Below are 13,065 nucleotides of genomic sequence, written 5' to 3' on the forward strand. Positions count from 1 at the left end.
AGCATCTGTGAAAAGAGAAGCAGAGTTAACGTTTCGGGTCAGTGACCCTTCCTGAGTTATTTCCATGCCTGTGTTGAGCCTTTTATTTCTGTGCTGCTTTAACTGAAAAAATTTGATGTGAAATGTAAAACAAAAACATTGCAAAACAGTGTGCTGCAGCAATGGGCAAGGAAAGTCCATATTATACTCCACAATTTTTATATCCTTTAAAATTAATGATCAGCAAACCAGGGCCTGGAAGGATACAGTTTCCTGATATGCGTTCGCAGCGTGTGCCAAAAGCGCTGAAGTGCAAAATCCTTAATGTCTTCAAATACATCTTGTTTTATTAATCATATGTCATGAGAAAAAGAAGTAAGTGGCTTGCTTGCACTCAACAAATCTGTGGAGTGCACTACAGGGAGCTTAATATGCATTTTAACAATTATTTAGACCTTTAGAATTGCAATGCATGTGCACTGAATATTGATAATGGCAAAAAATTAGTTACCAAAAATAGGAATTTATTTTTTAAACATATGGAGGCAACTTTCATGAACACAGCTTAGATGATAATCGAGTGAGTAGATCACCCAGCTGTTGTAAAATACATCCACTTTTCATCACATAGATTTCAATGGGATGGAAAGATGCCAGAGAATTCGATCTACCAGCTTGCTACCCAGGCAATGAAGGTAAAAATTTGCCCTCACTACATTTGGTAAGCAAGAGATTATGATGCGCAGGTAACATTTGGGACTGGAGAATACTGTTGCAGGCTGGGCGAAAATAAACTATCGCTCCGATGCAACCTCCAGGGTGACACGTGTGGGTGATGCTGCCTGATGCTACTCAATGTCGTAATCCATCGTCACAGACATAATAAAGGGACATAAAGCGTCCGCATCCTCATGTGATATCCCATAATATGATCCAAGCCTGACTCAATTCTACTACAGAATCACATAATGGTTACAGCAAAGAAGGCGGCCATTCGACCCATCGTGTCTGTGCCAGCTCTCTGCAAGAGCAACACACCTAGTCCCACATCCCCTGCCTTTTCCCTGTAGCCCTGCAAATTTTTTCTCTTCAAATAATTATCCAATTCTATTTTGAAGGCCTCAATTGAATTTGTCTCCACCGCACTCCCAAGCAGTGCATTCCAGATATTAACCAGTCGCTCGTAAAAAAGTTTTTCCCCATGTCGCCATTGTTTCTTTTGCCAATCACCTTAAATCAGTGCCCTCTAATTCATGACCCTTTCATCAGTGGGAATAGTTTCCTCCTACCTACTCTGTCCAGACCTCTCATGATTTTGAACACCTGTTATGACCTCAGTAAGACTGTTAACAATAAAATACGAGATATGAACCCCCAGATCAATTTAAAGAATTACACAAGATTTCATGTTTTAAGACTTTCATTATAACAACTAAACTAAAAGAAACACCCATTAACCAAATGGTTTTTTTGTAAGTAGCTGATAGCCCAAATTACAAAGAAAGGCATTTTCTTTACTTACATTACATGAAAACCTCGCACCACAAGCACACAGTCCATTTGACGGCAAAAATCATTGTGGTTAAAAATCCCAAACTCCTCCCAGTTGCAATGGTTTGGATCTCTCAGATCTTTTCAAAAATTAATGTCCTCTTTGCTCACTTCTCCAAGCAGTTCCAACCTGGACGTCCATGAATAAGGCGATTCCTGGTGAGTCTGCTGGTCTTCTACTTCTCCACAAGCTTCACCTTTAAAACAGGTTCAAATCTTTGCAGCCTTTTACTGTATCAGATTTCCAAGAGCAGGTGTCATCTCTCTCTCTCTCGAGGCTGCAATCGCTGGTTGTCTTCCTTACAGGCTGCTCTCAGGCTGCAACCACTGGGTTCCCTTCTTACAACCTGCTTTGAGGCTGCAACCACTGGGTTCTTCTCTTACAGCCTGTCTGCCTTCAGAAAATCTGTTACTATTACCTGGACTCAAACATCAACAGCTTATTGTTCTGTTCCAATATTCAGAGTCCAGAAGTCTAGTTTCACAGAGCCACCTGGACTTCCATTGTTTCCAGATTTTAACAGTTGCTTGGTACATTAGCATCTTCTGAATCAGTGATTCCTTGTTTTCACAACCCAAAAGTCTGTAAGGACAAAACCCATTATTCGTCAGGTGTTACTCCTGCAGTTCTATTTTTTCCAAAAAAAAGTCTTTGATCCATCTTGTCCTTTAGAAGAGTGAATGTCAGGTCACTTGACCTTCTCGACTCTATCTTAACCTTTTAAAAATCAACATTTTAAAAAAACATAATCATGTTGCAAAGTCCAGTGTTCATAACACAGCTCTATCAAACCTCCTCTTACAGTTTCCTTTTCCAAGGAGGACGGCCCCAGATTTTGCAATCTGTCCACGTAACTGAAGTTCCTCATCCCTGGAACCATTCTCATGAATCTTTTCTGCACCCTCCCTAATGTCTTAATATCCTTCCTAAAGAGTGGTGCCCAGAACTGGACATAATTTTCCAGCCGAACCAGTGTTTTATGCAGGCTCATTATAACTTTCTTGCTTTTGTACTCGATACCACTATTTATAAAGCCCATGGTCCTGTATGCCTTATTCACTGTTTGCTCAACCTTCCCTGCCACCATGAATGATTTGAACACTGGATACAGCAAAGGCTATGAGCCCGGAAAACATACCGGCAATAGTACTGAAGACTTATATTCCAAAACTAGCCTCACCCCTTGCCAAGCTGTTAGGTTGGCTATGGAAAAGGACAAGGAGCAATCCAGAGTAAAAATAATTAATTGGGGAGGGGCTAACTTCAATAGGATAAGAAGGGATCTGGCCCAGGTAAATTGGAATCAAAGATTGGCAGGCAAAACTAGAACAGAACAATGGGTTGCCTTTAAAGTGGAGATAGTTCAGGTATAGCTGAGGTACATTCCCACAATGGGGAACGGTAAGACAAACAAATCAAAGTAAGTGAAACATGATTTGCCCTTAACAAATCTGATCTGGATTTCCTTAATTAATCTACATTTGTCTAAATGACTGTTACTTTTGTCCCAAATAATCGGTTCTAAAAGCTTTCTCACCACTGAGGTTAAACCGACTGGTCTGTAGTTGCTGGGCTTCTCCTTACATCCCTTTTTGAACAAGGGTGTAATATGTGCAATTCTCAAGTCCTCTGGCACCACCCCTGTATCTAAGGAGAATTAGAAGATTATGGCCAGTGCTTCCACAATTTCCACCCTTACTTCCCTCAGTATCCTTGGATGCATCTAATCTCGTCCTGGTAACTTATCAACTTTAAGTACAGCTAGCCTATCTAATACCTCCTCTTTATCAAATTTTAGCACATCCAGTGGGCTGAAGTTCATGTTGCCGCCGCCGTAAAAGACGGCGGCCCGCACACACGGGTTTTATTCCGTGGAGCCGCCACTATATTATATGCGGCAGCTCATTTACATGGCCAGGGCGGACCGCCCCACCCCCGATGACATGGAGGGGGTGGGCAAGCTGTCCCCGGCAATGGCGTACGGCGCCACTCGACAGGCGACTCCTCAGATACTGAAGCAGTCCGTGTCCACATGCAGCAAGACCTGAACAACATTCAGACTTGGGCTGGTAAGTGGCAAGTAACATTCACGCCATACAAGTGCCAAGCGATGGCCATCTGCAACATGAGGCAATCTGACCATTTCCCCTTGGCATTCAAAAGCATTACCATCGCTGAATCCTCCACCATCAACATCCTGAGGGTCACCATTGATCAGAAGCTTGGACCAACCATATAAATACTGTAGTTACAAGAGCAGGTCAGAGGCTGGGAATTCTGCAGTAACTCACCACCTGACTCCTGAGAGCCTGTCCACCATCTACAAAGCACAAGTCAGAAATTTAATGGAATACTCCCAACTTGCCTGGATGATTGCTGTTCCATCTTAAACATTCACACCCTTCACCACCAGTGCAGTGTATATCATATACAAGTTGCATGCAGCAACTTGCCAAGGTTCCTTCAACAGCACCTTCCAAGCTCACAACCTCTACCACCTAGGGCAGTAGATTCATGGGAACACCACCACCAGAGGTCTCCCCAGCATCTTACTGGCATCCAGGTCTGTTAGGACCAAGCAGAGGTGATTGAAAGATCAGATGGCGCACTCCAGTGAATGCAGTCAGTAACATGTCAATAACAGGTTTTGCCAGTGTGCTCAAACTAAGTTGCAGCGGGTGTCCTAGCCCTGCAGCATCAGTGATATTCCATTCTGATTCATCCTTCCATGCTGACGCCTCTTACACAATCAACTATAAAGCCAGACCCTGCCAAAACAATTAGCATAAGGCTAACTCCCAAGATGCTCACAGGACAGGTGTACAAAGCTAACCTCACCAACACAGCACCAGCAAAAATGAAAATCCTGGCTTAATTTTTCTATTTTCTTGGACTTGGATTCAAACCCAAACTGGACTGATGGGAGAAAGTAAGATGAGTCTGGGCAGTCTCAACCTAGGATTCCGTGGGCTCGAAATACAGAAATTGGCAGTCTCACTCAGAGCGACTTCAAGGATGGCTTGTGAGAGAAACAAGAAAGGCACACTTGTAGTAGGAAGGGGTAGTTTCTTCAGGTTAAAGTTAAAGCATCTTGTCAGGACAGAGTACAAGAAACTTTATCAGGAATTTCAACTGCACTATGCCTGACCTCGGAATGCTGACATTAACACTAACTAGACTCACAATACAAGGAACAATCATGGTCCAATTAACATTCCTGCTCACACTTTTCTAAGAATTAATTTAAACGGTCTCACTAGGTCTGCTAATGTTAATCTGTCCATCAAAACTGGTGGAGGGGGGCAGGGAAGACCAAATGAGGAAAAGAACTGATTTCCTTAAAAGATAGATCTAAAGCTTATGCTGTTGCACCTTCATGACCAAGGAAGACAGCATGGATGACCCTCCTTCCAAGGCCTTTCCCACTATGTATGTAACTTTCTCATGCCCTACAATTCTCCAATAACTCTGTTAAGCAACATCTTGATTTAAAGTTCTCATCCTTGATTTCAAATATCACCATGGCCTCGCCCCTGCCTATCTCTGTAATCTCCTTCAGCCTACAGCCTTCCAAGCTATCTACACTCAGAAAATTCTGACCTCTTAAGTATCCCCTATTTTAAATGCTCCACTATTGGCAGCCATGCCTTCAGCTGCAAAGGTCCAAAGCTCTGCAATTCCTTCCCTAAACATCTCTGTCTCTCTCGCTCTCTCCCTCCATTAAGATGCTCCTGAAAACCTATGTCTTTGACCAAGCTTGTGGTCATCTGCCCTATTATCTCCTTATGTTGATCAGTGTCAAAATTTGTTTGCTAATGCTCCTGTGAAGTGCCTTGGGCATTTTACTATGTTAAAGGTGTGATATTTAATGTAAGTTGTTGTTGTGTTCCTCCAATTCTAGTCTCTTGTGCATCTCTATATCCTTTATCCCACCAGTGGTGGCTGTGTCTTCAGCTGTTTAGGGTATAAGCTCTGGAATTCCCTTCCTAAACCTCTCTGCCTATCTCTCCTCCTTTACCTCTTACCTACCTTCTTTGTCCACACTTCTGATCATCTGTCCTGTGGCACAGTGGCGCAGTGGTTAGCACCGCAGCCTCACAGCTCCAGCGACCCTGGTTCAGTTCTGGGTACTGCCTGTGCGAAGTTTGCAAGTTCTCCCTGTGACTGCGTAGGTTTCTGCCGGGTGCTCTGGTTTCCTCCCACAGCCAAAGGCTTGCAGGTTGATAGGTAAATTGGCCATTATAAATTGACCCTAGTGCAGGGAGGTGGTAGGAGAAAGGTTGGGATGTGGTAGGGAATATGGGATTAGTATAAATGAGTGGTTGTTGGTCGGCACAGACTCAGTGGGGTGAAAGGCCTGTTTCAGTGCTCTATGATATCTTCTGATATGGCTCATGGTTAAGTTTTATCTGATAACACTCCTGTTAAGCACCTCATGAAGTGTTACTAAGTTAAAGGCACCATATGAATGCAGTTGTTGTCGCTGTTGAGTGGAGGCAAAGAATTCAAAATATTTCTGTAAAGATCATATCATGTATTAACAATCTCCTCATCGTATGGCAACATACTAGTGCTCCAAAATGCTCTAGCACAAAATTATTTTTTTTTCTGAAAATTTCCTCATCACTGGCATAGGCAGAAGTTCTACTTCAGTCGGAAAGTATAGTGTACACATTGGCTACGATGCCATAAAGTTAGGGAATGGTAAATGCACAAAGCTCTAAAAATCGTCTTCTGTATGTTCAGTTTCAGTTTTCCATTGTATAATACATTGCTATTATCAGAACACAGAACATTGGAATACATATTTGAAAAATAGACACAGACATCAACAGAGTCCATGGCATTTTACAAAAATAAAATGCTTTTCAGTTTATACCAACTGTTTGTAAAATGTAAAATAAAGTTTAAACTTAGACATTTTAAAGAAATCATTAGAACTATGAGAGGACATACACATTCTGGTAACACAGGCTTCAGATGGGTCTTTCCACTGAATTCTGATAGCTTGTTTGTAAACACTAGGAAATAATTTATTACAACCAGTTCTGATAGAAGTGAATAGAACATATATAAAGAGCAAAGAACACAGGAATGGAAAAGTTAAAATATCATGAGATATTTTAAATTAGTGAAAATGAGTGAAATTTGGCCGCTGATTACACACCATGCCCGATTTCCTTTCCCACTGAAGTCAACGGAAGGGAAAAAAACAGACAGATGTATAATGGGCAGTCAACTTGATAGCAACAATTTTACACCTTTGTCCAAAGTTAAAATTAGCCCCAAGAGTGCAATACTATTATTCTGTTCAGAAGAATCCTTAGTTTTACTAACAGTTACTGGTGCATAAACCACCACTTGTATTCTTGCCATTAGCACCATTGCCAATATTTCGAAGAACTTTCTGATAGGTATTAAGGCCATAGGTTTGAACATGTCAAGGATCAAGATGTATTCAGGCACAGGATTATACATTTACTTTCTCTTTGCCTGTTTAAGGCCACAGTTGGATTACAATCCTTTCTCCAATTTTCTCGAATAATTTTTCTGATCTCAGTGAGCCCATGCTTAAGACCCTCAGGACCCTGTCCAAAGAGGAAGTACTTGACAAAGTTAAGAGAAATCCAGGTGAATTCGATTCAAAGTCAGGAATGTCTTTCAGCAAGATTTAAACACAGCACTTACCTGGTGCTGATTTGCTTTCGCTAGCTGCTCGTTAGCTGCATCAACATTTGAAGCTGCACGTTCAATGTTGGCTTCAATGCTATCTGTAAATTAAAGATTAAAATGGTACAAATGAGTGCGATGTACAATGCTTTTGATAAAAGCTGTGCCATTACATTGCCTCAAGTTGGAAGATTGTAACCCAATAAGACTGTGATGTAGTAAATAAGATAGAGATGAATGATGAAGACATGTTGAGTTTTAGGAATTTCTTTACCTGGTGCTTTAATTTATTGGGAGTAAATATTCATGAAACAATCACAAAGAAGGTGCAGAAAATATTCATTAAAATGATACCAGGGATGAAAAGCTTTCATTATGAGGAGAGACTAGAGAAATTGAGACTCTTTTCAGTAAAGCCAAGAGGGTTAAATGAAGATCTGATAGAGGTGTTCAAAATTATGAAAAGTTCTGATGCGGTAATTAGGGGAAATTATTTCCACTAGTCGATGACTCAGTAATTAGGACATAAATTTAAAAGCATCATCAAAAGCACAAAGGTGGAGGTTAGGAGATTATTTATGCGGATTATGGTTAGGACATGGGATGCCCTACCAGAAAGGCAGGCAGGTTAGAGTCATAGAGTCGTATAGCATACAAACAGGCCCTTCGGCTCACCGCGTCCATGCCGACCATAATGCCTATCTATACTAATCCCACCTGCCTGCATTAATTCCATATCCCTCTATGCCTTGCTCATTCAAGTAACTGTCCAGATGCCTCTTAAATGTTGCTACTGTTCCTGCCTCCACCACCTCCTCAGGCAGCTCATTCCCGATACCCACTATGCTTTGTGTGAAAAATTTACCCCTTTGATCCCCTTTAAACCTCCTCCCTCTCACCTTAAATCTATGCCCTCTAGTTTTAGTCACCCCTACTATGGGAAACAGACTGGCTATCTACCCTATCTATGCCTCTCATAATTTTATATACCTCTATCATGTCCCCTCTCAGCCTCCTTCGCTCCAGGGAAAACAGACCCAGCCTATCCAATCTCTCTTTATAACTCAAGCCCTCCAAACCAGGCAACATCCTTGTGAATCTTTTCTGCACCCTCTCTAGCTTAATCACATCGGTCATTTTATTCGGCCATTTACAGTCCCGCCTAAATATTGCATCAAGTGGGCCTTAGCTGTCAACGGGGAAACCAATGTGACCCCTCCCACTTGCCCAATTTTCAGTTCCTGGCCATAGATTTCTCTGGATGGCGTGAGTTGAATTTCTCCCCCATAGTGTCTATTATTCTCCCTAATAGAGGTGGCAAAGGTATGTTGTTTGTTAGAGTACAAAGCACTTTAATGTGCAACTAACTTATGCTATACCTGACCTTGAAGTACGTGAATGTATACTGATTTCCCAAAATGGAAATGTCCAGTCGTCCTCACCCTGATGATGACAACAAATATATACTTTAAAAAATCTAATTTAATTGGCCTTCTCCTGTATTTATCCTGTTAAATAAGCAAAGAATGGGCAAATAGGCTTAATGACCTTCTTCTCCTATTCATTGGTGTCACTGCTGAGTCGCAGTATTTTCTGTGATTTAGCAGAGCTGAAGAAACACAAACACGGGCCAGAATTTACAGACCCAAACGAGCGGGCTGGTAGTGGGAGGGAAGGTAAGGATGTGTGTGGAAGGCGGGGGGGGGGCCATTCCCGACCCCCTCCTGCTCCCGCTGCAATTTTACACGGGGCAACAGCGATAAATGGTTTGTTCCAGGCCACTCAAGGCCCTTAAGCGGCCAATTAACTGGCATTTAAGGGCCCACTCCTGCTGCAGCGGGTATTTTACCCTCGGCTGCCAGACGGCAAAAGCCTCAAGAACTCCACCTTGCTCCTTGCAGGCTTTGGGGGGGTGCACTCCTGATCGGGCACCCTGTGCCCCACGGAGGGCTGCCCCACTAACTGACCCCCCTCTTGCCTCGCTGGAGCCCAGCCGCTTAGCCCTGGTGAGGCCCTAGAAACTCACCATTCGGGGCCGTCCTTCCTCTTTCCTCCGATGGCTGGGTGTAGTCCCAGCAGTGGCCACTGCTCTCGGTGGTGCTGCTGGGACTAAGAACTGACTGGCCGGCAGCTCCATTAGGTGGGACTTCCTCCGTCAAGGAGATGAAAGTCCTGCCCAAGACCAATTAAGGGACTGGGGAATGTAAAAATCCTAGCCTACCTCCCCAGGCCCGGCAGAGGCGGGCTCGTCCCCGACTTTTCAGCTGGTGGGTGGGGCCTCCCGCCCAACGAAAAATTCCAGCCGCAGACTGCTCTCAATAATGTGAGTCAGAAAGAGTGGCTACCCTTCAAGCAGATATCTCTTAGCTTATGACATCCCAACATGTCATTTATGCTTGGTTACTGAACTGAAGGGATTCTGCATTCCATAAAATTATCATGCGAATGGAATTATTCAAAAGGAAATGCTTTTAAAAAATAAAATCCCTAATTGGATGTGAATGTGTAATTAGTCACCATGGAACACATTTGTCCTCAGCATTATACTTTCCTTCAAGCATGAGATAAACAGAATTATCTCGTTGCTCTTTATCTTGTCTCCTCTACTTAATGTTAATCTTTGAAGAACAGTATATGCAGTTAGCTTTGTGCCTTTGGTGGTAGTTCAGGCTGTGAGTGAAACATATGAACATGAGTAGGCTATTCAGTGCCCAGAGTTTGTTCCACCATTCAATTAGTTGAACTGTACCTCAGCTCTGATAGAGCCTTTGCTCTGTGTCCATTGAAAACCTATTATCTATCTACTTCTGCTTCTGAAGAAAAATACTTGATGTCACATTACTCTATGCCACTTCGACATAGTGTTGTGCCTGTCTACCATTTTTGTTCGTTCACTGTCTATTTATCAAATATTCATCTTTGTTACTGAATACCAATTTTGTTTCTTTTGAAGTGATTTAACTGTAAAACGTAATCAGTGTTTAAAATCAAGAAAATAAATGCAGATTTGGGCCATGCTGTAAGTGGCCAATTTTACTTGTTTAATTTATTAAGCTGAATACCAATTTTATAAGGGAGGAATAGATAATGAATGAGTCAACTCCCAAGAAGTCATATTAGTAGCAATCAGACAAGGCAATGTGATCCAGAAATAAAACACACTCCACTGCATGCTGAAATCTCACTCTCCTGCAAACATGTACATTTGATTTTGGTTTAATTTTATGATTCCTCAGGATTTGGGTACCGTCCATCTCTCGTTGCCATGAGGTGGTGCTGGTTGGTCTTTTTCTTGAATTGATGCAGTCTTTGTGGTGATGGTTACTCCCAGAATGGTCCTGAGAATATAAGGCAACGTGAAGGTCATGTTTGTCTTTAGCACCTGGCTGGTAATCTGATGGAGCAGATTTCCCAAACTTTGCAGAACAGAATGGGATGAAAATCAAGCTGGATGTACAACAGATGGGTGATCCCGATTACCACCCAAGTTAAAGGCACACATTTACCCTCATGTAATTTTTAAGATAATTGGAAAAAAAAATAACAGCAGGGAGAGGAAGAGAACTTGTTTTGCAGTGAGCTGTTATGATCTGGAATGCGTTGCTTGAGAGGCAACTGGATATATAATTGAAAATTAAAAAATGGAGGTCTTTGAGAAAGACTAGAGGAGTGGAACTAATTGGCTAACTCTTTCAAAGAGCCAGGATAGGCACGGTGGGCTGACGGGCCTCCTTGTGTTGGGTATAATTCTATTTCTGAAACACAACCAGTGTGTTGGAACATTGGGGGTGAGAGGAAACTTGCTTCTACCTAAATTAAAATGAATTTAAAATAAAACAAGTGAAAAGGAACAGTAATAATTTTGTTCCAACAGTAGTTCAATACTCACCAATGTTATCCCCCTGCTCATGTACCAGTAATGCTAGATCCTTGATAATCTGATTCACATCAAGCATATCAGCCTGTTGGACAAATTGAAGAAAATCATTAAAACAGTGTGCAAATTGAAAGATCACTCCTCTCTAGCATAACCTACAGCTGGCATATGTGGCCTCAGCACTGTTTCCTAATGTAATAGAGGAAAGTATTTTATTCTTTTAACACTTTCTCTTTATACCTTAATAAAATCAAAAAGGTCAGAACAGCCTGCGTGTATAAAGACCTAGAAATGCAATTTCTCATTTTCTACTTTTAAATGGTTTACAAAAATACATATTCATAAGAACAGAATACTCAATTTTAATCTGGGCCCAAATGGTACCTGTGTGCGAGGCGGGGGTGAGGTGGCAAGCAAGCGTCAAACCCCATGTTTTTTTTCAGCGCGAGACCCAGGCTATTTTAACTCCCAGGCCTCATTTATAGGGCTGGCCTCCTGACCGTGTGGAAATTCGACCAGCCTGCTCACATCACATGTGCAATTTCCACCCTGACACCCGATGTTTACTTAAAGTGGGGATGCATTCCCTGTCTGCACTTCTTTATGAACAATTACAGAACAAATTTTCAGAAGAAGGAGAAGTCAAAGTGCTGAACTTCACTTTTCAGATGTCTCACTGTAAGTTCTCGTGGAGGAAATGAGAACAAAGAGGGAGCAGCTGTTTCCCCAAAACCCATGAGGGTGTCTTCAAGGCCAGAATGGGTATGGATGACATCATTGGAGCAAAGCATTTATATTTTAATTAAGCACCTCTTGCTTAGGGCAGCCACCTGTCCCAAAGGAAAAAAAGTCATCAATTGCAATGGCAAAAGGCTTGAATGGTTGGAAACAGGTGGGCAGAATTTAGTTCTGCTCTTGGAGGTGGGCATGGATGTGGGGAGGGGCAAGCAAAATGGCAGGGTGCACTGTTTCCAGCACTGTCTGGGCCCGCTTCCATTTAGTCAAGGGTGGGGAAAGCCAAGGACAGCCTTCTGACCCCAGGCCAATTGAGGCCCTTAAATGGCCAATTAAAGGCCATTTAAGGGCCTCTTGCCGCCTCCACGTCAATTTAGTGGGCGGTGGAGGAGTCCACTGCCAGGAGGAGCCATCAGGTAAAACGTGGTGGCCTCCTAGTGGGGTCGGGATGGTGGCAATTGCTGTCCCTGTCCCCTGGGACGACCCCTTCCCACCCTCACCAATGACCACCCCCCACCCCAGCGACCCCGACCCATTCACCAGCCCAGAGTATGATTTTAACCTTGCTCATGCATTATTCCCACCAGGAGGACAAGAATAAATTTGTACAATGAAGTCTGGAGGGAGGAAAAGCCATTCAGCTGCCCCAAGCTTATTTTATGCTGACATAGAATACAATTCCTGATGATTCCTTACTTTAAGGTACATTAAGCATAATCCTCAAACTCCCTAAACCTCATTCTCCATATAAACTCTCCAATCTTATTCATGGAAACAACCTCTAACTTGCCATCTCCACATGGCCTCTCAACTCCCACAGTTTTGATGATGGTAGAGGTCATCTCGACTGGGCGGCACAGTGGCGCAGTGGTTAGCACCGCAGCCTCACAGCTCCAGCGACCCGGGTTCAATTCTGGGTTCTCCCTGTGACCGCGTGGGTTTTCGCCGGGTGCTCCGGTTTCCTCCCACAGCCAAAGACTTGCAGGTTGATAGGTAAATTGGCCATTATAAATTGCCCCTAGTATAGGTAGGTGTTGGGGAATTGAGGAAAGATGGGGATGTGGTAGGAATATGGGATTAATGTAGGATTAGTATAAATGGGTGGTTGATGGTTGGCACAGACTCGGTGGGCCGAAGGGCCTGTTTCAGTGCTGTATCTCTAAATAAATAAATACATCCTTATTCCTTCTCCAGTCACATGCATCGCTCACTTCCAATACCACTTGTTTCTGTGTATGATCCTGCAAAAAGC

At 42.8% G+C, this 13,065-nt stretch overlaps 1 protein-coding gene across 2 annotated transcripts in view; it reads right to left on the minus strand.

The window, feature by feature from the left end:
* The window catches only part of tsnare1 (T-SNARE Domain Containing 1), a 943,563-nt gene that overhangs the window by 142,153 nt on the left and 788,345 nt on the right, over positions 1–13,065 (minus strand). For both annotated transcript variants that reach the window (XM_068031353.1, XM_068031352.1), the window contains 2 exons: positions 11,091–11,163; positions 7,220–7,302 (listed from right to left, as the gene is read on the minus strand). In XM_068031353.1, coding sequence (XP_067887454.1) covers positions 7,220–7,302; positions 11,091–11,163 — 156 coding nt within the window. The remainder of the gene's footprint in view (positions 1–7,219; positions 7,303–11,090; positions 11,164–13,065) is intronic.

Source organism: Heterodontus francisci, chromosome 5 (assembly GCF_036365525.1).
Source record: "Heterodontus francisci isolate sHetFra1 chromosome 5, sHetFra1.hap1, whole genome shotgun sequence".
In the NCBI taxonomy this organism is placed as follows: domain Eukaryota; kingdom Metazoa; phylum Chordata; class Chondrichthyes; order Heterodontiformes; family Heterodontidae; genus Heterodontus; species Heterodontus francisci.